Source organism: Aptenodytes forsteri, unplaced genomic scaffold (assembly GCF_000699145.1).
Source record: "Aptenodytes forsteri isolate BGI_AS27 unplaced genomic scaffold, ASM69914v1 Scaffold49, whole genome shotgun sequence".
Taxonomy (NCBI): Eukaryota; Metazoa; Chordata; class Aves; order Sphenisciformes; family Spheniscidae; genus Aptenodytes; species Aptenodytes forsteri.
In genome coordinates, this window is record NW_008795125.1 from 5713385 (window position 1) to 5738231 (window position 24847).

Consider the following 24847-nt stretch of genomic DNA (forward strand, 5'->3'; position numbering starts at 1 on the left):
GTGGTTCACATTGTTTGAACATTTATTGCAATTCAGTGTCAAAAATGTTTTACAAAAATACATTACTGTCTGCACAGAACAGCTGTAAAATCAGAGTTGAACATGCAAGGGAAGAAGAAAAAAGTGTGCAAATTTATAATGGAAGGATTTTAACCACACAATATTAAACAGAAGTCTTATTATACAAGGGATGCCTTTCACTTCATATCATCTCTAGTTACAACTTTAAGGAAAAACAAAACAGAACACACGCTCTCTTCCATGTATAAGTAGGTATTTATGATTACTGTAGATTAGTTCCTAAAGATGAGTATATTTGCTATTTCAAATTAAAATGTTCTCTTGGTAGCAGACCTGTTAGCATTCTGTGCAGCACATGATGGCTAAAGAAATGCAAGTGCCACCCTCAGTTGCCCTCCCAGGAGAAGCAGCAATGCTTGGTCAACGGAGGGGGAATCTCTCTGGTGTTCAAGGTATTAGTATACTAGAGACTGCATGTGTCAAGGACAAGATGGATTTGTTCTCCCTAGGGCCAGATCCTGCAAAGCCGATTTGCTACCAACAAAATCACTGGAGGAAGACATGGGATAGAAATCGGGCACTGGTAAAGACACTCAGACAGCCCGGCAGCCACACGCTGACAGCCGCATGGATGGCTGGCCATGTCTTCGGAGCCTTTCACAAGCATCGTTATAAGCAATGAGCTGAGAAAAGCAGCACAAGCAGAACACCAGAGTCCCAAACCTTTTAACAGGGAGTCTTTATCAACCTGATCAGCCATCAGCTCCACAGGGTCTATGTTTTTGCAAACAGGCCAGCTAGGAAGAGTGGCATTTTAATTTAAAGCTGTGTCTTTTTGGCAAGGTGCTCATCTATGGGGAGGCTGTGCAACGGGTTTGTAAGAACAACCCCAGAGGACAACGCTGGTTTGCTGTACCGAGCAGGAGATAAGCGTGAAACAGCACATCTGATTTATTAGCTACATAAAAGAATTTGAAATGTTCCTGCTCTAAATCAAATTTTAGCTACTAAGGGCCAAGGAATTTTCTGGGCAGGAAAAGCTGGTTTAGTACCTGCATACATTCTAGAAGGTGATAGCTTCGCAAGAGTAACTGAAGTCAAACAGAAATGGGAACACAAACAGTTCAAAACCTGGGGGCAAAGAAAAGTAATAAAAAAAGATATTCCCATATACAGAAAGTGGCAGGGTGCAATTAAATGTTTACATACAAAGCAATGTCTTCAGAGCAATACAAGTTTTCCTAGTCACTTTACAAAATAAAAGGATCTAGAAACTCCCACAATTAAAAAAAGAAACCCAAACAATATAAGAGGAGGTGCACACATTTTTATGATCAAACTTTACCATACCATAGTTAGTATAAATGGGTTAAGGTATGTACAACTGAAATTGTGCCTCTTGAAGTGGCTATCACATTAAAACAAACTCCAAATACCTGCCTTTTCTAGAAAGCTGAAACAAACGTCTCTGGCATCTCTCCCTTCCTAAGCCTCCTCCCCTGCACAGATCTATTTTTCTTCTTCACAGCACCACGTTCTACACTGTTGCACTGGTTAACACATCCTCTGAAGATAATGAGATTTCTCTGGATATGCTGGCAGGAGAAAACCCCAAAGAGAGCAAAACCCCCTCCTTTCCCTAGTATAAGAACTGATGCATGTCTAATGGGAATGCATCAACTAACTGGAAGGTGAAATGCCATTTGAAAAGAACGTTCTATTTCCAAAATACAAGTAAAAGCCTGTTTTCCCTTCACAACAGCTTTGCCACAAATTGTCCTAAAATAAAGAGGTCCTTTTTTACACCATCCTGCCTGGAAGCCCCTGTTATCACTACCAGTTTTGTTACTCTGCCATCCTCAGCCAAGCAGATGCCTTTGCGCTGTTAAAATACTGATCGCTTTGTTTATAAGTGGTTAGACTAAGGTATTTGGATGCAACAGCATTTCATTTTAGATACAATACAAGAGTACTGAATTCACCATAATATCTCCCTGTACCAGCCACTTAAGAAAGAATGAGTCTCCCAAAGAGATCAAGGTCTTATTTGACAGTTGCTGTAGCAGGAGGGTAATGACTGAGGCAATAACTAAATGAGGCTTATTCTGTTTCTTTTTGTTTAGTCCGTTTTGTTCTCCAGTACAGTAGTTGCTTGGTTTTCTGCTGCTTTGGACACTGACAGCAACATTCCAGGACCCTGCCCCAGCAACACACAAGTGTCTGTATGTATTAACAAATCATCTTCAGCACTTTGACCCTTTAAGACCCACACAGTGCTAAGAAATAAAAAAAAACACAAATTGAAGTAAGTTTTACAAATAGGAGCCTCAGCTGCACATTAAGTATGTTGTCAGCATGACCCACGCTCTCTGGGCAGAGGACACAGAATACACTCTTTGCTCAAGACCAGTGAAGGGCTGATAGAGGCAATGACTAGAGCCGAGATTCCCAAATTGCAGCTGAACGCTGGGATTTTCTGTCTTGCTGTGCAGGGAATGCACTAGGCCAGATTCAAGCCTGAGATTAAAATTCACCCAGTGTCACAATCTCACAGTGGGCAAGTGTCATCTGCTAAAGTACGGACTCGGACTAGGCAGAACCCCCCAGCATTTCATACCAAAATACCGTTGCCTCCCCATCACAACAGGTTGGCTCACTGTGGGTGGCAGAGGCAAGACTATGAAACAAACCGACCCCAAGTCAGAGCTGGAAACAGAAGACGCCAAGGGGCATGGGTCCTCTCATTGCTAGAGAAAGGAACTACAAGAATCTCCAAATACAGTGGCAATGCTTCACTCACTTCACTTGCAGGTTTCTGTCCTTAATGTCCTCATTCACCAAGCCAGATTTCAGCCTCGTCTACCCGCTGCCATCAATGTGGGAATGAAAACAGAAACTGGCCTCCCTCGCTCACAAAAATGCCCCAAACAAGCACAAGTTCATTTTTTGAAGGTAACAGCTTTGAAATCACTTTCAGTTGACGTGAATACAACCAGCAGGGTTATGCTTTTCACCAGCAAACTGATGGATAAGGCATCAACACCAAGATAAAGCTCCCTATCCTGCACGTGTTTTCTCCTCATCTCTGGAGAGTGCCAAGCTCTGGGCCACGGCTAAAGGTGGCACAGGCTCACAGAGCTCTCCGGAAGAGCAAAAGCTTGGGTTTGCTGTTGGAAGACAGAAGAAGGGCAGTTCTTGTCAGCATTTTCCTGGTTTTCTCCTTCCCAAGCTTCCTCCCCCCTTCCTCACTGCTCCATCTAGAGGCAGCTTTTTTTCCCTTTTTTGCATCTCTTACAAGAGTATGCAAAGTAATTTAGTTTGCAAAAATGCAAATACTGTCAATTTTTTTAAAATATAAACAGCTGCAGAAAAGCGTTGAAAGACAGTTATAAAAATGTAAAAAAAGGAACAGAATATTTAACAATAATTAACTCAAGTAGTTCTTCCTGAATTGTCCTGAGTACTCCTCTTCCTCACAATTCTTTGTACATAGTCACACACAACCCACTAAATATTTACCCTTCTGAGGCATCCTGCTTTTATCATACACAGAGAAAGTGCTATACAGGAAATCTACCGGCAAACGGCAAAAACTTTCCACTGCAGGTTTTCAAATTGTTATATATGAGCTGGATTCTTCTAGCTCCACCATAGGGAAAAGTGAAGCATTGTATGCAACAGAGGAGACGGTGAGCCAGATCATGGGCACAGTGAAGTTAGGAGTTTGGCCACTTACTCCATAGGACTGAAAATTTAGCTCTAGGCTAGTGTTAGAAGATCCCATAAAGAAGGTCAGCACTGGAAGCAGAAGGGACTAGGCTGGGTCTTTGCCATTTCCTTGGCACAGAGAAATAACCAGAGATGTCAAGTGCCACGTTGGAAATCCCTTGTTTACCCCAGTCCTGACTGCTGTTTTTAGGAAAATGCTGACTGACTTCATGCTGTCTCGCTCATCACACTAAACTCCAGTAGTCTGAAATTAAACACGATGCTGCCAGTCTTCCAGTGAATAAAAACCGCATCATTCACTATGTTCAACAGCCCAGTTCTGCCTACATTTTACCAGGTCCAAGATGATTGAATTCACTTGACAGCAGTGGGAATACAGAGCAGTGTATATGTTGGAAAACTAGGAAAACATGGGCTTGAAGAACCAGATTCTAACATCACTTGGTATTCCAACAAGTGCAATTAACCTAGTGGAGTTGATACGAATTTACATTGTGACATTAAATCCAGTCCTTTGTTTCTCTATAATAGAACTTCCTCCCTTTTAGATAATCTTCATCCTTGTGGCTTCTCTTTTCCCTTTTGCTTAGTCTTTCATAAAACCAACACATTAAAAGAGGATGGAGTAAAGTCTTAGGTATTTATATGGTGCCTATGATCTAGGCATTCAAGCACTGAGTAGAGCAAGAAAACTAATGTAAAGAGGTAAGCATTAATACAAGAAAAGATGCTTACTATCACAAACATTTCCCTTTAAATCGTTGTACAAAATACAAAAGTTCACATTGTACACTGGATTTTTGTTTGAAAGGTACTCAATCTATTAGAGGTAGAAAGTGGTATGGTGCGATTCTCTTTTGCAAGTAGGCTAGAGTTCTATCCTAAGTATTTCAGAATGTGTCCTTTTTAAAAACATAAAAGTATCATTAAACTTGTCACAGGGATATTTTTCATAAATATTTTTAAAACACCATATTTATAAATATGTATGCTAAGTAAAACTAGATGGAGAAACAGTTCAACAGTCCTAGCCTCATATTGCTTTCTCTCTATTAGAAACAAACCAAAAGAGTTCTCAAATGGTTGTGGGGCAAATTCGTTTTTAACTTCTAAAAACAAAAAATGAAGTTTTTTTGCCCTGTATCTTGTACTCTGATCATAAAAAAGGGACTCTGTACAACATGCTGCATTTATACACCAGTCCTACGGAAGTCTGTATTCCTTAAGTGCTGCACATCAGTGAGCAATTTCACCTTTCATCTCTGAGATCCTCTTGTTCCTTGACTCAGGAGCTTCGAACAAACATGAATATTTACACTATTTACAAATGGAGTGTCCAAGCTCAGTGGCATAAAGTGTCCTGTAAGAATCGCGTAAGCTGCGGTGACCCAAGTTCAGAACCTGAACAAGTTGATAAAATCTTGCGGCGAAAGAGAGGTGGAGCAAGTCTCCGGGTTGTTGGCTGTGCAAGGGTGATCAGTACCCTGGGAAAGGAGAAAACAACTCCATTTAGAGAGACTGCGAAAAGGACGCCAGAGCATCAGCCAACTTAGCACTGCCCCTCTGCCAGACGTCCTGCTTGCAAGTAGATAGAGCAGAGCCCAGAATAATTCTGCTCTCGCCAAAGCAGACAGCTCAGAACTGAGCTTCAGATTTTAGGGGCTACTGGCAAGTCAGGGGAAATAAAACCAGCAAAGATCCAATTCATTCTTTTCCCCTCTTCTGAGGGAAGACAGGCTGGAGCCTACCATCAGCTACGGCAGTTTAACTCCAGAGACATGCCTTGGATACCACAGCGGCCAGCAGATTTTTGTCCTGGGCTGTTTTGCAGCCACCAGCTCTCGTTCCAGCTAATACTGCTGCCAAGACCTCCACCTCCATATAATGGGGTGGCAGGAGTTGCTGGCAGTGCTAAGATGATCTGCTGCAGGCAGACCTACAGTGTGCCCATCTTCCTCCCCTCTGGCCTTGATGGCCACTACTCTTGTTCAAGGTAGAGAAGATAGGACCTTTGAAGCACAGAGGAGAAAGGGTCTTAATCCTTGAGGGAGGATTAAGATATAGGAAAACACTAAGTTATGCAGGCAAAGGAACTGCAGCACCCTAAACCAGCTGCAATCAGAGGAAGCACTGAGTGCCTTGTGGCTCGTGCCCCAGTTCAGTTTGTCCCACCAACACCTCATACCTTCCAAGAGAGGATGTGGCAGTGCCTGCACAGCTGCAGCGTGTCACCATACTGCTCCTTCCGTGGGTAACACCTTATGAGCTTGAAGTACATCTTTTTCCAATCCAGCTGTCCCTTGTCAGATAAGATTAGCCATTTGCGAATCTGAAAGAAAAAATTATCAGAACTGTAGCAGGTCAAATAATGTTGTTTTTTTTTTTTTCCTCTACAATTCATGTTGTTCTCCTCTCCCTTGCATAAGTGTCATCCTTGCCAGTCCCATAACAGTTCCCTTGTAACACCAAGAAAGCTCCTGCTCTGAATATTCAGCTATAACCAGCTTCCTGATGGCAACAGCCTCATCCGATACTGTTATTAGGGTCTATCCCCATTTAATGAATATTACCATATGAAAGCCTGAAATCCTGGGAGCTATTTTATACTACTTTAGCCACTGTATCTGGCTGGCAGGACAGTGAGTATAGTTGCATTTAAGTTTCAGAAGTTAAAGTATTTTGCTTTTTCATTGACTCTAAGAGTCAGTGATTTGGGAGACACCCATCTTTCTTTTAGGGTTCATTAGTTGCAGAAACTGGATTTGAATTTACTTGTTAATAGAAATAACTTCCCCAGAGTCACTTGCAAAGTCAGTTCCAGAGTGAGCAAATAAAGCAAAGTCAGCAGAGGAATCTGGCACGTGGTCCCTGAAGTGCAGAGGTCTGGTACAAACACCCCAGACATTCACCCATAAACAGAGAGAAGAATTTTTGTTTGTTTGTTTAAGTTTAGAAGACCCCAGATAATTACCAGCTTACAAAAGGCTGAAGATTTTTACACAGGTACAATGTGGGTAGCAAGCAGGGCTGTTATCCACATATTGTCCTGTCACTCGCGAAGCAGCTCAGAGAGGATTTCTTGCTCTAAAGGGCAAGAGAGTACAACTCATCCCTCATGGACCACATCCATAGAGATTCTCTGCGAGGGTGTCAGTCCCTGGGACATCGGGGTGATTGTTGGAGCTTGCCTGCACGTTTTCCCTGCACACATGGGGCGAGGAGCAACTGCATGACTTGCAGTTGTTACCACCTGGATTAAGGTTGAAGAAGTTCACTGTATGACTAATTCCTCAGGTTCCTATTTCAGGAATCATTGCTGTGGCATGCAAAACCCCCTACATAAATCATCTTCACAGCCATTCTCATGTCAGCCTGTATTATCAGCTTGCGGCACAGCCCTTAGATCCAAGAGATGGTCAAGTAACAGTGTCCTACCCGTGTGTGTTCACTTGCTAGTGGGTTACAACAAGCAAGTGATAGCAGTTTGCATCCCTCCTTGTACCTGTCTGTCCGTAAAGTGATACTGGCAGAGTTTCTTCCACAGCAGCCGGTCTTCACTGAGCACTTGCAGGTCAGGAGCCACCTGACCGAGGCTAACCAGGTCTCTCCCATCACTCAGTCGCTGCATGATGTTCAATTGTAAACACAACGGCAGGTCTGTGAAAGTGGTTCCTTTAAAGGGAGGCTGGAAGAGACAGACAAAAATCGAGCTCACGGGAAGCTGAAAACCCAAGCAATTCAAGCTTGCAGTAGAATTGTCCTGTTGCAACAGGACAAGGGGGAATGGCTTTAAACTAAAGGGGGGTAGATTTTGACTAGATATAAGGAAGACATATTTTACGCTGGGGGTGGTGAAACACTGGAACAGGTTGCTCAGAGAGGTGGTGGATGCTCCATCCCTGGAAACATTCAAGGTCAGGTTGGAGGGGGCTCTGAGCAACCTGATTTGGTTGAAGATGTCCCTGCCCACGGCAGGGAGGGTTGGACTAGATGACCTTTAAAGGTCCATTCCAACCCAAACTGTTCTATGATTCTATAATTACTGCTTTTTAAGCATTGCTCTTCACATAGAGAATAAGCAGCAGCTCCCTCTTCTGAATAAGGAGACATTTTACATAGAGACATTTGACCTTCTGCCCCAGCACAGTTTGAGATATCCTCAAGGAAGAGGACGTATTTGTATTACAGTAGTTAGAAGCAGAGTTGCAGTCCAAGCCTCCTTCTCCCCTTCTTGTCCATACTCATGAGACTATTCTCCCAGAAGGACCACCACCAGCTTTTACTACAGCAGGACGTTGGCTACGTCGTGGTATCAGCTATTAACCATCCAGTTCTCTCCACCACAGAGAACACTGGCATTACTGCTCAAGTTCAGCCTCCTGTTACACACGTTGCTGGGAATCTCATGCTCTTCTGACATGTTTTAGCTTCTGTCATCACAGGATCCTGCTGTAACCACAGCAGTGGCTGATGAGTACCCACAACAGGATTCTCCCTGCATGGCTTCCCAGGTCACTGCTGGCAGGGCTAGTGTTTCCTCTGTGAACACTTGAAGGACCTGCCCCTTTTCCCATCAGCTGCAGCCATGGTTTTCCAGACTGTTCAGCCACACCAAAGCACATCCTAGCCTAAAGAGCCAAAAGCCACCTTCACCCGGTCTACATGGGGTCCAGGACTGTTTTGCAAGTCCACATGGCAGCACAGCTCCAGGACGCGTTGACCACAACGGATCAGCAGGTCCTGCACTTGGTGACAATCTAAAGCACACATGGGAGCAAAGCATCAGCAAGGACCACAACCCGGGCTCCAGCTGCTCCAAAACCAGCCCCAGCCTTATTACGGCAAACAGCAGCTTTTAGGATTGGGCCCCAATGAAGAAACAATGTTAGACAGATGTGCCAAGTTTATCATTTACCCTGCACAGCAATGCTGCTATTTTAAGTCGTAGCAGAGTCACAGCACCCGTCTCGCAATTGGCAGAGCTATTAACCGTTTCAAACAAGAAGCACACGGACCGCCATCAGCAGAAGAACACTGCACAAGGCTGCTTTTAGTCATGCAGTCCCATCTCCAGCCATCTCATTGCATGTGAAACTCCACAGGCACAAGTATACGTGTACACAAACAGCACCCACCTTCCCTTCAGTGCCCTAGTGACCAGCCTGCCCAGACCATGCAGCACTGCTTGGTACCTGCTAGGACCATAGCTTTTCAACCAAGGCATCATTTTTGGCCACCTCCACCAGCAAGACAGGCCTGAAACAACCCCTCCAGGAGTGAACTGTCTCTGCCACCTCCAGAGCATCTTTCTTCCCATAACAGCTTTAACACTGTGTGCTGAGAGTTAAGCTGCAAGCACACTGCCTGGTTACATGTAGATGCTTCCTCGATACAATCCACAAGTCCAGACTCAGCATCCCTGCCCATCAGTGCAAACTGAGGTCATATTTTGGGGTAGGAAAAATGCATTGGAGCCTTGGATCACCTCCCATTGATCTCCCTTGCCAGCCTGTCTTTTGCACTGTCTCTACATACAAGCTTCACTAGGGCACAACAGGCAGGTCTAAGCTCAGAGGCTCTTGGGTCAAAAAACCCCAAAGCTTATGCTTATGTCTTATTTCTGAAGAAACCAGTGTGACTCAAGCAAATCCTTACAGGTTTTCTGAGTCAGGGACAAAGACTTATCTGCTACTTCTTTTCCCTCAGCACCCCTTCCCAGGACTTTTCAAACATTACTTTTTTTGGAGAAACACCACAGATTAGATCAGAGCAGATCAATATGCTGTCACATTCTGGACAGAGTTGTTTTCTTTTTTTTAAGCAGCTCTAGCACACACTCAGTATTTTGCAAGTTTTTATTTTTTTTAAAAAGGTTTAGGTCTGGGCTGTTGCAAGACATTCCCCCCCCTCCAGAAACACTTAACTGGCTGCACAGAGCTGCACTTGTTCTTCCTTCCTCTGAACTCAGTTGAGTTTTGTTCTAGCTTGACCTGAAGTCATCTTCAGTGGCGTGAATTATTTTTGCAAGCTGAACATGTATTTTATTTATTTTAGAAAAGTGTCTGTAAAACTATGCATAAGTAAGTATACATAAAAGGCAGTTCCATTCACAAGCAATATTTTGAGGCACTTTTGTCTGGATAGGCAGAGTTCTTTGAAATGCTTATCTGGGTTTTATGAGTGCCTAATGTATAGGGAAAAAACCACATTGTACTACTGAGTTGAGCAGCAGGAGGTAGGTCCTGACCTGTGGTGCACTCAGGGCAGCAGATGCACAGGTAGAGGTGGAGATGGCCCTGGCAGTGCCCAGGCACAGGGCAGCTCCCCAGCTCACAGACTTGCTGTGCCCCAGCAGCCACCCAGTAAGGCCAGTGCTTCCCCTGCAGGGCAAAGGGAGCTGCAGCCCATCCCAAGAGCTGGACACCAGGAGAGACAGAGACCATCATCAGATAAGGCACTACTGCTTTCGCAGCTCTTCAAACTCCCTGGGACCTCCCAGAGTTCATCTCCTATGTCGTGCTGCCTGCGCTACTCTAACTGAAGGACTGGAGATTGTTTACTGGTGTTCCCAGAGAACACAGCCATGTAAAGTGATGAAAGCAGGCACTTTGCTTAATTCCTTTGCAAATGCCTCTATGGCTGACCCACCAGGGAAAAAGGTGCTTTTTATATTCACTTAGGCCATGCCACAGTCTGCCCAAGTGGGAATTCCACAGTCCAGTTCATTGCAGAAAAGTCCTACGCGGGGCACACCAACACAGAGGTCAGTGCTGGGGGAAAACTAGCATTTCTGTGGAGCAAGTATCCATTTGAGGTGGGGAAAAAGCCTGGACATTGTTCTAGGCAACTGGGTGTAGGTGTTCCTGCTTGAGCAGGGGGGTTGGACCAGATGACCTCCAGAGGTCCCTTCCAACCTCAACCCTTCTGTGATTCCGTGAAGTGGAGCAAGTTCAGATTTTATTCCCATGCAAAGCCAGGTTAGGAATTTATCAACTAATACATCTTTCCCATTCCCACAGACGCTGTTGAAAACACAGATGTTGTAAAAGCAGGACTCGTCTGGCTGGAACAGGCAGCTCCAGACTACTGGAAGAATCATTGATATTTTCAGCCAGGAAGCATGAAGTTATGCAGCTATTTGGAAATTTGCATTTAATTTACAGATTAAACAAATCTAAAAACCTCAACTATCCGATAAACAAGTTTTGAAGGCAGTTTCTCAGTTTGAGAAAGACCGAGTTGACTTTTCATACTGAGGCCTAATCTCTGAAGACTCTCAAGAGGGGGAGATGGTTTCCTGCCCAGCTCTGTTCGCACAGTGCTTCATGGCCATTAAGGAGTCAAGCCATGGTCTGTGACCAGTAACAGCAAGCATGATCCTGGGTTGTGTACACCAAGTTTGAGTTAAGGGACTCAAGTAATGCTAGGAATGCATCCAGTTATTTCGGCAACTCCAGGTCCTTCCCCAGTACTGCGCTTGCACTGGGAGTACAGTGGGATGCAGTCACCCAAATGAGAGCTGCTACATGAGAAGGTTTCACAAAGGAGCCACATTATTTTTAGCTTTCAGGATTTATGCTTACCCTGGTGATCTGAATGTTGTTCAGTTGCTGCTGCCAGTGGAGAATACTCTCCATCCTGTGCACCCACATGTTGATGTTTCCAACCAGGACAGACTTGCCGACCCGTTGAACTAACGTGCAGAGGGACGTGTAGAGGGTCTGCAGCAATTCCCGTATTAGCCTGATATTCTGCTGATCTTCAAGGACTTTGGAGGAACAGGAAAGGTTAAAAATGGGAACTGCCCAAATCCTCTTCTGAATCTACATGTTTCTCAGGCAAGTCATCTGCTATAACCTCACAGGCCAAGAGAGCCAGCCTGCACTTTTCTTTTTAAAGGAAAGCACTTAAACATTAGCCAGACACAGCAGGTTAGACAGCAGATGGAAAGAGATCCTCCCAGGATAAGCAGATGAGGTATCTGCCCTTTCTGCAGCACTTCCCATTTCTAGCCACTGGCAACCGGCCAGCTTTCCCCTCTGATACATGCAAGAGGTTATCTTTGTGCACCTCTTCCCCATCTACTCCAGCTGATGTGCAGGAAGACAGCTCAGGATCTCCTTTCTCATTATGTATACACACACTAACAGGGCACTCTCAATTCCCAGGCTTCAGCCAGAGCTAAAGCATCAGGGAAGCTGCACATCTCAACCACAGTTCAGCCCCCCCAGCAGGTGAAGACAGCCCTCAAGCTTTCCTTCCCTCCAGAGCAGTGGGAACATTTGATGATACAGCAAACTGGTGACAAGGCAGCAGCAGAGACTGCAGATGTGCCGGGCTGGGGGCAGGAGCAGCCATCTCTTCAGTCAAAAAAATAGGACTCAGTAGGACACAGAAGGGGTGGTAGCGAGGAAAGTTGGAGAAGGAGGAATTGCCTCTCAGATCCTACCAAAATACAGACATTTCTTCCCCCGCCCCCACATAGTCCTTCACCAAGGGAAAAGAAAGTGGAACTGCACTACAGAAATAAGCAGTGGTGCCCCTCTGCACCCGTCTCGCATTGCCTGACTATTCGAGGATGTGGTTCACACGGAGTACACTAGATTAAATCAGACTCCTCCTCCTCCTCCCCCTCACTGTTTCCATTTCTTACCTTTCTGCACCACTTTTTCCAAAATGTTCATGTAGTTTTTCTGGGCAATGCCACTCAGTGACGTCAGCTGAGACTTTGCTATCAGCTCCAACAGCTGTGGATAAAAATAGAAGTTGCAAGCCTTAGAGCACAGAGATACCTTTCTAATCTTGACTCCTGGTCACATGACACAGCAAAACAGTCCAGAGACTTGTTTGCTGCTTGAAAATAAAAGGGAGACAGAATGACAAAGCAAACTAATACAAAGGGGGAGGAGAGCAGAAGCCAAATAATTAAACCTTCATCAAAATGGGTGGGGAGAAAAAAAAAAAAAAGAGGCATTCTAATGATCTTCAGGGGAAAAAAAACCCAACAACTTGATTTCATGGTTCAGAGATGCAGGGAAACCACAGAGCAGTGCTCAGACTGACAGCCTCATTCACACCAAGGGAACAACGAACAGCCGACGTCACCATCCTTCACTGGGGCATAAACAAGCAGTGTCATTAGGGAACACGAGCAAATGCCTGTTTGGATGGGGATATTATTGATGGGGCATTAATGAGAATCAGACTCCACAATTTACGTCAAACTCCTGGATTGCAGGGTTTTGTCAAGAGTGCTGTCGCCACAACAGAAAGGTTAGGCACCATATTAAAAACAAACCCTCCCCCCCAAAAACCCCTATTCCCCCAAGGTTTCCTCCTCTCTGTTCAGCTCTTACAGCTGCAACACCAAACCACCTTTCCCTGTTTGTCCTGTTTACTTGTGCATGTCCCCAATTAGGATTTACTTCCCATCACTGATGTCCCGACTCACACACAAGCCAAACGCTGAATTTGGGCTGCAGTGGCTAAAGGGAGCATTTCCCATGGGGAAGATGCCCTCTCCTCCCCGGCTCTCTTCCACCACAAGAACAGCTGTGGAAGTTTCCTATGGATCATGCTCTGCAGAACATGTGGCCTGTGATCTTCCAAGCCTTCCTCCCTTCCCCCAGCATTATATAAGTACACAGACTGTCCACGTGTCAGTCCATTTGTTTTGGATGTACATAGCCTTCTGTTTTAATTTAGAAAGGAAAGGAAAAACCTTTTATGCTACAAATCAATCAACATGTTACCGCATGACTGGCTTATTAATCCTTTATCATCTGCAGCTACGGTATCCCATTGCTGACACCGCAGAGAGCTCAGAGAAGGTGCAACTACTTGTGTCAAGTAACTAAGATGGCTTTTGACAAGACTTGATAAGTCATGAGCTGAACTGTTTGCCCCGCTATAAGAACGACAGGAATGTATCCAAAAAGTCACCGGCAGCTTGCCATGAAGTGGGGAGCTCAGGGAGACTTGTTACTGCAGTCACTTGCCTGCTCTGCTCATCTCGGGCGCTGGCATGTGACTGCCAGTTCGGAGCAGTGAAGTCACCTAGAGTGACCAATCTCTTCTTCCGTTTAATTTCCAGGCCAACACCATCATCAGATGGCTTTGAGTTTACATTCTATTAATATCTTGCACCTCGCATGACCGAAAGAAAACAAGATTAAAAAAGACCTGTGCTAACTCCTGTGAAGGGCAGGCTGCCTGTTTTCTTGGCTCATTTGGGGGAAACAAAAGATGCAGGAGAGTTGGGTAGTACACAGGCATCAGTGGATCTTCTTGCTATATCAGCTAAGCCAAGACCACAAGGACTAGATACTCTTAAAAACAAGGCAGTTTGCAAGATGTTTGGAAAGTTTTAAAAAACGTCTTTTCTTAATTTCATGAAATACTGGAGGAAGAAGAAAAAAATCAGTGTCCTAAAGTAGTATGTAATACTCCGCTTACACTAAACTATTTAGCCTTCAGACCTTTGATTATAGCGATCAACTTGCCAGACTCCATCTGTACATTAGCCACACGTGCACCCAGATCAGCTCTTCTGTGCATAAACAACTGCTGTCTCCAGATCGCAGCATTCTGGAACTGGCATAGAGACAGCTTCCTCCAGGCTGGGTGTTAGCAATGTTGTGCCCGTTACTGAAAACACTAAAATGCACCCAGTGATAAGCATCACGTAATGCAATACCATAAAGAACGGCCCTGGCGTCTAGCTCTTAAGAGGAACAAGGATAAAAATCTCAGTTCCTTGAAGAACGCTAAATTGGTACAAAATTAATTTAGCCAAAGGAACAGATTCAAATTTGCCTTGTCTGTGTTTATCAAGGTTAAATTTATGTTCAGTGAACCGGCTCAGATATCACGTGTCACCTCTCTTCCCCTGCAGCAATAAACAGAGGATGAAATTCCATATGAAAACTATGTTGTGAGTAGTTCTAGGACTACTCTGCTCCCCAGGGACCGCTGGCTGAAGCGACTGGCTAGCCCTCCAAATCAAAACATTTTTGATTCTTCTGTGCTCATATAATACACAAAAAACAGGTAAGCTATACAGTTCATCCATGCTCCACATGGTCTAGTGCATTGAAGGTCTTTTAGTGTTGGCACAGACCCAGAGTAGGGTCTCAGTTAATGGACTGCCAAATTGGGGTCTACAGCATTATAAAAAAAATAAACCAATGTTGCCACTCGCATAATACAGACTAAAAGCAGACTGATGAATTCAGATTAATGCTGAGTAGGGTAAAAAGGCTGGAGAGCTGCAAGCATGTGTTATGATGTGGTTGCATTAAGTCCAGCCCACGCTCAACTGAAAGGGGCAGATGGTAGGAGAGAGCACACAGGGAAAGGTTAAGAGCAATTTTAAAAGGCCTGCTTTTCAAAAAACACTAAGTGATTGCATTCCAGCCAATTTTAACTGGAGCTGGGAAGCCTGCATCACCTCTGGAAAACAGGGCATTAGTTCCCAATTCACTCTTTCAGCTCCTCAGAAGTTGAAAGAGGTGACCTGGTAGCTTCCCCAGAAAATCCTTCCTACTGCCTTGCCCCTATTTTGTTTGCTCTCAGGGGTCTGCAAGAGCCACGGAGAAAAGGCAAGAAATGCAGTGGGCTATTCCAGAGCCTCTGCAAAGCTGGCAGGAGGCAGCATCTTCCACAGCAGGGCAATAACGTGCTCACTTCCCCACGAGTGTGATGGGGCTCCTGCTCAAACCTCACTAGCAGTCGGTCTAAAGCAGTTGGTGCAATGAGCCACTTAGCTCCGGGAGCAGAGCAGGTCCTCCTCCCATAAGCACAAGGAAAAAAAACAGCAAACAAAACAGTGCCACATGGCAGGGAACAAGAGCCCCTGTTTCAGGGCCACAAAAGCATGCTGCCTTGCACCCGTGACTGCTGTGTGCAGCATTGCTTAGACCTGCTACAGCCAGATGGCACTTCTGCCGCTGCCCCAGTTCAACACCAGGGTGTGTGGGCAATCCATACCCCAAATAACCCACAGCTAGGGGCGTATAGCACACAGAGCCAAAAAGTCCTCGGCAGGCCTGCTGCACTGAGCAGGAGGGTGTAACCTTGCCTCAAAAAGGGAAATGCTTTGTAATGATTAAAATCACAAGTCTCAAACTACTGAAGTGTAAATCCCCCTTTGAGTACCCCAAATCAGCTGGACTGCACCCTGCAGGGATCCATAAGCTCCTCCTGGTTGGGGATTTGGCTCCTGACATCTGGACTGCTTAGAGAAACATACTGCAGTGAAAAATTCCTCCTCCAGCCCCCCCTTGCTCTCACAGCCCTTCACTTTGTGGCTGAAATGTCACACTGGCTTTCGACTGGGAGGTAGAGCAAGAGCAAGGCGAGTTACAATGATTTACAGCGCAGGTGCTGACAGATCTCCATGAGACAGCATTGGGCTGATATTCTTTCAGCACAGCATAAATCCAGGACTCCCGGAGCTAACTGCTATAAAAACTTAAGAAAAATTTAAGAGACTACTTTAGCAGGCTACACACTATCTAGATCATATTATTCCAGAAGAGCTGTGCCCATGCAGCTTAACCTGACCTAAGCTTTTACGATCAGAAACAGCACCTTCCCTTGAGACATTACTACACAACCATCATATGACAAATCTTTCTGAAGGAAGCAGCCTGCAAAACTTCACTGTCTTCTGAACAGAGTGTTCCCGAAGGAGAACCAACTTCTGCGCTGCAGGCACTTTGTCTCTGCTCATATTACTTATGCTTACAGAATGCTTCCAGTCTTTTCATTAAATCTGTAAGACCAGAGAAACCAGGACTGCTTCAAGACCAAGAAAGTTTGGGTCCTCTGGGTCAATCACACACTTCCTTACTAAGCTCTAAAGAGGGAACACTGTCCCGTAACATGTAGGCAAAAAGATCAGCAAGGACCGAGTCTGGCACCAATACCTATACTAAGCACTTCCAGCGCTCTATCAGCAGACTGTCAAGACAAGATTGATGTTGGAGAAAAATTTCTTCCGCTTCAGTTGCATGAACTCACTGGCTACAGCTGATGGTATTTGCCCATGAAAAATACCTGCCAAGCTTCTTGCAGCTCACACTCCACCTCACTTGAAGGAGGTGCCCATTTTATCAGTGCACCATTAGGAACTCCAAGAACTTAGTTTGGGTATATCTTAAGCAGCAGACACTTCTGTACAACAAAAAATCAGCACCGAAAACACTGTAGCACTTAAGTTGAGAAGTTCAGAAAGGAATGCTTTGAGAAAGGCAAGTTGATGTTCAGCCTGAAAGCCCATTTTGCTGTCAGCAGTGATGTAGCTTATTTCTCTATAGGGCAAGTTTGGGTGTAGCCAGCAGAACCCCAAGCCTGCAGCTGTTTCTCTCCTTTCTTCCCCTATGAACATCCTCATATTCTCCCCCAGCCTTCAACTCTAAGCTTCCCTCCTTGGAAAGTATTTGTTTGATGAACTAAGCAGTGTGACATTAATCAGATACCCTGAGCAATGGGTGGAACTAGAGAGAACAAGGAGAGGGAGGGAAGGGAGAATTGTTTTGCCTGCCAATGTTCAAGGCATTTTCCATGTGACAGATTGCTCATCTGTGTGCTCTAGGAGGCCTGCTATTTGCAAAGGACCATGAACAAGATGCACATCTAGGCAGAGCTTTTCATGAGTAAATCTGGCACATAAGACATTTTATGAGCTACTATCCACCAGAGACTTGGCCGATACAAGCCTTTCATTTTAAGAAGTCAGTTTTATATTTGATCCATGGTACCAGGTTTAATATCTTCTTTAATCTGCCAAGCCACAAGTCAGCCTCAATTAGAAAGCTTCATACTTCTCAGTAGTGCTGTATCCTTAAAACTACTGGGGGGAAAACTACTCTTAAAAGCTCAGAAGTAATTTGTAGAAACAAGGACACATGCTGACTTCCATATAGAACACTGCTATTTTGGATACACAGCAGATTTGAGATGCTTTTATGAAGTCCTCATGGGAAAAAGGGGGAAGAACGTCAGCCTGAGCCTCCCCACTAGACCACACTGACTTCACTGAAATTTGAGTTTGCTCTTCAAAAAATTGAATGGGACTCAGCTCAATCATTGCAGGCCCATGTGAGATACCCATGTGCTGAGAAGCAGAAGCCCATCCTGTGGCACAGCACGACCTGAGGCCGTGCTTAGCAGAGGTCTTTGGAGTTCTTCATTGTCATAAGACAGAAAGTCTGCCAAAGGGATCTCTGGAGTATCAAATACAAGTTTTGTTTTATTTTCTTCCTTTATATTTGACTGAAGGGTTACAGCCTTGGCATGAACTGTTCCTTCCACAATAATCCCAAGGATGACATGGCTGTGTCTATGTATCTGGTATCAGAAAACACTGAATACCTCAGTGCTGGTGATTACCTTCTCTGTACAAGCAGGAAAACAAGGACCAGGAGAGCTAGGACAGCCTGAGTTTCCATGGACTTGTATCCTGCTTTGCCTCCCCCAGCATCCCCACTCCCTGCCACCACCCCTGCAGTGGGACATCCAAGTGATTGCCAGTGCCCCTCCTGCACAGCAGGTGGGTAACCACCCCCAACACCAGGGTGACAGGCTTTCACAAGCTCCTTGTCACTTAGAAAACAGGTGAACAAACCAAGGTGAACTTGCTCAGATCATTTCTTCCTTAGACACTTTTCATGACATTTGACTCAGCAAAGGGAAAGCAATACCAATGCTGCTTGCTCCAGAACCTAAAACCTGAACAGCTGGTACCTCACCAGTGATCAACTGCTGATGGGATGTGAAAAGGAGCTGTTTATAAACAGCCTCAAGTTAATAACAGATTTTAAGCTTATTGAATTCCAAACCTTGATAAGCATTCTGAAATTCGAGATCAATTTGCAGATCACATGCACATAAACATACAGACCTCAGGACAGTAGCTCCCGCAACCACTACCACCCCCCTTGGCCACCCAGAGCCAAAAGAGAAGCCCTGATCTGTTATGCAAAGCCAGAGCATGGGGAACCTGGGGCTGATGACTCCTTCCTACCAACTAATGGTGTCAGGACTAACCAAATGCTTCACCCACTGAAACTGCTGCCAGTCACACAGGATTAAGAGCAACCATGATCCTTAACAGAGAAGTAAGATCAGTGCCTCCAAGAGGTTCAGCCCATCCTCTCATTCCTAAAACACTCAGCTCCCCAGTCTCTCCTGTATCACTTCAAAGGTCCCCGCTGCTCTATGGCCTCTGCAGAGAGCCCATGCTCCTTTTAGAAGCTGAACTGAGAACTCAGCAATTAGAAGCTAAGTTTTCTGGGTTTCAGAAGTGAATTTCACAACTGAAATGTAGCAGGAATGCTAGGCTAAGGACAGCCTATCTTCTACATTACCACCACCTCCCTCTCCGTTTTAACAGATCAAAGAGGAGGTTTTGGGCATCTATCCACACAACCTCCATCAATTACTTCATGCCAAGCCCAACACCCTCACTTGAATGCTTGGACCTCTCTTTGCCAGTGCTTCCCATCACCCAACCGGTGCTCAGTTCAGAGCCTCCACCACCATCACAGCAAAATAAACCCCGGCCTTTCACTCACCCTCACAACATAGTTGAATCGCCTGGAGTCCAGGATAGCACTGGAGAAGTCAAGTCGGTTGAAGGCTTCTCCCAAAGTGCAGTAACCATGGCGCTGAGAAGAAAAAACAGCCTGGGTCATGTTTTGGCAGACATGAGCCCAGACAGCACCAGGAAGACATGACCCGGGGCAACTCAGTTTAGCAAGCTAACGGGTACAAACCATGGGACCAGCTCACAGCTCGAGGAGGCAGGCCTGTCTCCCACAGAGCCACACTTACTGACATCAAGAGTGGCCATAGCCCAATGTAGATTATGGTAGTTTCCCAAGAGTGACCCGAGCTCTGCTCATGACCCATGAATTTATGGGTGAGAATGAGCCACACATTCCTGGGGTTCAATATATAGTGCAAGTTCAGAGCAGTCTCGTATGGCTGCTTCTCTCCACGAGCACAAGCGAGCCGTTGAATTCCAATGATTTTCCATGTTAGGACTGTACTGGGTGAAAGCCAAGAACAGTATTATGGCTTGGTCTGCAAATGGCTGTTTTTTTTTTTTTTAACTGAGGGAAGCAAACAAGTCATATTTTAAACACATGTACAGAGCCTCATACAGCAAGCCCTGGTTCCCTGATTGGGGCTTAAAATCATTACTGAAATTCCAACCACAAGCCAGATCTTCCACTTATCTCTTAAGAGCTTCTGCTGATTTATATCAGCACAGGATCTTCCACCGTTTGGAAAAAAACAGTAGAAAAGGGAACAAAACCTATGGAGGCACTCACCTCTTTTGTGCTCCCCTTGTGAACGTAGATCCACTTCTCCTGGTGGAAATCTGTTTGGACATAGACACATTTTCCTCAATTAATCTTCCAGCTTGCAGGGGGCTGGATCTCTGTTCTGCTCACAACACTTACTGCCCTTTTAGTGCAAATGAAGTTATTTTGTGTTTACAGCACTGCACTTGAAACCAAAACTAGCAACTTGCCAAGCCACTTTGTTTCCACATTGCTTCATTTGAGACTGCAGCCCTGAGCCTTAGAAGGGGCTTCTGTTTCAGTGACAGAGCTCAAGACTGTAAATGTTTAATCTGCCAGTCACAGATATACAATAGCACCTCCTCTTCTTTGGTCCCAGACAGTAAGTGTGGCTGACAGCCAGGTTTTGTTGTTATTGATTTTATTAACTATTCATTACCTTGGTTACAGGCTTGGGATTGAATGTCAAATTTGAAGTTGAGCAAAAATGTCATGAGACACCAGGCATGTGGGAGAGCTTTTAGCAGTGAGGTCAGGCTCAGAGGAGCATGCTTGTGCTTGCAGCTAATTTGCTAAAAAAGAAAAACCTATTTGGGACCAAAATTTTCCTATTTCTAATTGCCCCTCCCTTCCCTCAGAAATGGGAGTTGTCCCATCCACTCCCCAAAATAGCTTCCCTGTACCCACCATATGCTGCTAACTCAGTTTGCAGAAGAGTCCTTACTGTAACAGCAGTTATGCTGCTTGAACCTTCTCCCACCCCATTCTCACATGGCTTTTGACCCTTCTACCACACACAGGCAATTCAACAGCTAGTGTAAGAAAAATTCTTCTCCCCATCCTGCTAGACTCCTTTCCTTAAAGGAAATATTGTGCTCCTGGAGTCTTTTTCCACCTAAGGATGCAGCAATGTACTCCTGCCTGGTACTGTGAGCCCAAGGACAAACCCAGTCTTAGTTACAAGCGTGCAGACCCTGCATCAGGCCTTTTTAAATAGTAGGTCACAGCAGAATCCAGCCAAAAACTGTCATGGTAACATTTGTTTGTTCAGAGAACCAAATGCACAGAGGGGCCAGATTCTGGCATCAGTTTCTGAAATCCTGGGGGATGCACAATGAGCTAATAGTAGTGTGGGAATCGTAACTCATTTCCTCTGTGTATGTTTACATTTGTAGCCTTCACATCTAACTCCAGTACCTATCTTGCAATCAGACCAATGCAGACCTTGCTGTCCCTGCAAGCTCCCCTGAGTCCTCCCACAGTGCACCATCTGAGACACTGGCTGCTCACTGTGCATAAAGATTTCAAACCTTCCATTGTTTTGAGTAGGCTGAAATCTTATTTCATTTTTCATGCACTCCGCACACAGAGATAGGATCAAAGCTCACATTCAGGCTTATAGCCTCCAGTAATGTAGATTAGTACTCAACATGCATATGGAGGGAAGAATAAATTTAGCCTGTTGTGCAGAAGGAAGTCTACAGGGGGAAAAAACTGGAACTGGTTCATTTGAATGTACCATAGGAAAAAATTACCCTCCTTCTGACAAACACAAATGACAAAAATTTGAACACAACAAGCACAACTCCTCAGAGCAGGGATTACTAACAGGGGCATAAATCTTCACATTAAACTGTATCCAAGTTCTCTACTTAGGTCAAACATGGGCGCAAAGCCCTTCGAGGCACTCTGGAAGACTCCTCATGCACTGTGCAAAAACCATAGATATGAAGCATTTTCTGTTCTCCCGCAGCAACTTTTATTTTAAAAAAGCCCAAATAGACATCTTACATTGAATCTTGGCTTTGTTATTCAGCAGGTCTTTTTTTCTCTTCTTGGCAGCAACATCATAGTTCAGACTGTTGAAGAGATTCTCTTTGTTGTGATCATCCTTTTTACAAAAGCTGTGAATGACACAAAGCAAGGATTCTGTTTATTTCTGCAGTCTGCTGAACACTATGTTTCCTGCAAGGAGAGAAAATACACAGGTTTTCCTTGTGAGCTCCAAAGCTGCCTCCTTGCAGACTGCTCTCAAGAAGTCTGCATGCAGTTTCTGCACCCAGTAGTGGTATTTTTAAGCAAGCCTCTGGTTCCTCATTTCTGTGCTAGCTAAGATAAGACAGGAGCAGGTAATACAGATGGCACAGCTAGTGCTGGGACACTGCTGGGCAGTGTTCTTTTCCTCCCTTTAACCTGTTTCTATCTTTAAGTAATACCATATCCTCCTACTGTAGGTGGTAGATTCCTCTGAGCCAATGAGACTTCTGCGGAAGGACATATTTAGACATCTCTGAGGACATATATATATGCACTCAAAATATTTATTAACAAAAAGAGTTCCTACAAAGCATTCTTTCAAGCTTACAGGAAAAGCTCAGCTGAGGTTCAGACTTAGCTGGTGGTTTTCCAAACCCCACATAGTAGTGACTGCACAAATTAACAGCTAGGATCTCTTGTCCAAGACTGCCCATCTTCTGCATTTGCTGGAGCTCTGCTGTAACTATATTATTAGTGAAGGGAGCTATAACCCCTTATTTTCTTTGAGGGCAATGAAAGACTATCTATAAAGAAGCTATGCATCAACATCTCCACATTCTGCAGATCTGCAAATCAGCAGATCCAAGCAGCAATGTGAGACTGAAGCCCCTGGGCAGCCACAACACTGCAGCGCAGATCGCTGGGAGTGGCAGGGGAAGGCAGCACCCACCAGCAGCTCTCAGCAGAGCACCCCCCCTGCACACAGCACACTGCCCAGAGCCACAGGGATGCCTTGCAGGTGCTGGGGAGAAGACAGGCAATGCATCCAGGAGAAGGAAGGAGAGCCACCCCCGCTGCTCTAGCAGCTCACAAGGGATGGGAGATGGCTATCTGCAGGTCTGAATTCAAAGAGTCCCAGGTGCCTCGCTGCACCTCTCAGCTGCTGTGGCAGCACTGGTCTGGGACACCCCTGGAGCTCTGGCAGGCACTGAAACATGCTGCTTGCAGCGCTGGGCAAGCTTCCTCTGTGACAGCCACAAGGACCCTTTTGCAGCCAGGTTGCTTCCTCTACAGACCTCATGTTTACACTGTTTAGCCTCAAAAAAAATAACACAAGCATCATACCCACTCACACCAACAGCTATTCAGCACAGGTTTCTGCAAAGGAATGAAACCTGCAGGACAAGGCTCCTTGTTTTCCCCCTACTGATAAACAGGATCACCAGCCCAGGCCCACAGCCAGGAGAAGGAGGTTTGCTGTCTGTCAGTACAGCCACACCACCAGTATGCACAGAAGTCAAGTGACCAAGTCAGAGTTTCAGCCCCATGAAGGACCCGGGACCTCCTCCAGCAAGGTCCAGATGGGTGCTCTGGTTTGGCACCTGTGCATGGCCCCAGAGGTGGAGGAAACCTCCCCCAGCTTCAGGACACCACAAACTTCAGCTCCCCCTTCCTGCTCCAAGTCCTCCCTCACAGGGCACCACAGCTGCGGGGATGGCACCACTCCTGCAGGCTCCACCACAACACTGCAGAGGGGGGACAGCAGCAGCAATGCAGGTGGACAATATTCACAACAACAGCAGCTCAGGAAACCAGGCACATCTACCAGCTGGAGCTGGCTCAGAAGAACCTAAACCCAAGAGCAGAATATCTCAGCTGCACATTTCCCCCATCCATGCAGATCTCTGCTGGGGGGGGGACCAAAACCCAAGAAGAGAGTACGGCAGTAAGGAAGAAGCAGTTCCGAGATGTTCAAGCTCATATTTTGTCAGGGTTGCACAAAATCAATAACAGGCCAGGTTAACATGCCCCATGCAGTGGCAGAATCCAAGCCCAAGAACACAAGACAGATCTGCTTTAATCTTACATGTCAACAGCACACCCTTGACTCTTGACTTCCTACTGAATGACTCTGTAATCTGAAACCTTCATAACAACAGCAGCAGACGAATTCCAGTATGGGAAGCAGATTATTCCCCTGTTTATGTACTGCCAGGTTTCCACACACTTCTCCAAGGCATCTTGACAGGTTGAACAGTTGGGCACCAGGACCTGGCACTGCAAGGACCTCAGTCCGGGGCTAGTATATCACCTCCTTGCTTTTTAATGGGAAAAGGGATGTATAAACCCATGCCAAACTCAGTATTCCCAACACAATCATACTACCACCAGCCAGCCATTCTTCTACCTATTTACAAATCAAATACTTTGGATTCTATACTTGATTTTTATTTACAGCTTGCATAAAAGAGAGCAAGAGATACAGACCTGCTACACAAACCTCCTTGCACAATAACATCTCAGCAGTGGTTCACAGCGAATCCCCGTTTGCTCCAAGTCCCTTTGTTGCAGACATTCCTGACCCATCCCTCAGCCCAGTCACAGCAAACCCAAACCTGACTGAGCACAGCTGAAAACAAGATGCAGCTCTGCAAGAAAAGTTTGGTTTTGACAGGAGCAATCTGGCCAGAGACTATTACACCCACACTGCTGCAAGGGCTTCCTGCCCACAGCAACACAGCTCCACAGTGCTTCACCATCTTAGGGGTTTTGTTGATGTTTTGCAGCCAGATTAGTCAAGCAGCACATAAGGTACATTACTCATGGTCTGGGGAAGATTTATGGCTTCAGCGACATCAGCCTTCTCCAGCCCGAGAGCCGGGAAGCCCGAGGAAGGGTTGTTTTGGGAGGAGGAGGGGGGGACACCTCCGGGGCCCCCAGGAGACACTCAGCGATGCTCCCCGAGGGCACATCGCCCAGGCCGGAGGGCAGCGACTGTTTTAACCTTTCCCTCGCTTTTCCACCCC

At 45.5% G+C, this 24847-nt stretch overlaps 1 protein-coding gene across 1 annotated transcript; it reads right to left on the minus strand.

The window, feature by feature from the left end:
* On the minus strand, positions 1-24465 carry FBXO32 (F-box protein 32). The gene is made up of 9 exons (XM_009277225.2): positions 24309-24465; positions 21855-21967; positions 20091-20140; positions 19329-19421; positions 12404-12497; positions 11334-11518; positions 7253-7435; positions 5936-6079; positions 1-5234 (listed from the first exon to the last, which is right to left on the minus strand). The coding sequence occupies exons 5-9, from the start codon at positions 12432-12434 to the stop codon at positions 5145-5147; spliced, it is 633 nt and encodes a 210-aa protein (XP_009275500.1). The 5' UTR covers positions 12435-12497; positions 19329-19421; positions 20091-20140; positions 21855-21967; positions 24309-24465; the 3' UTR covers positions 1-5144.
* Between the last annotated feature and the right edge of the window lie 382 nt (positions 24466-24847).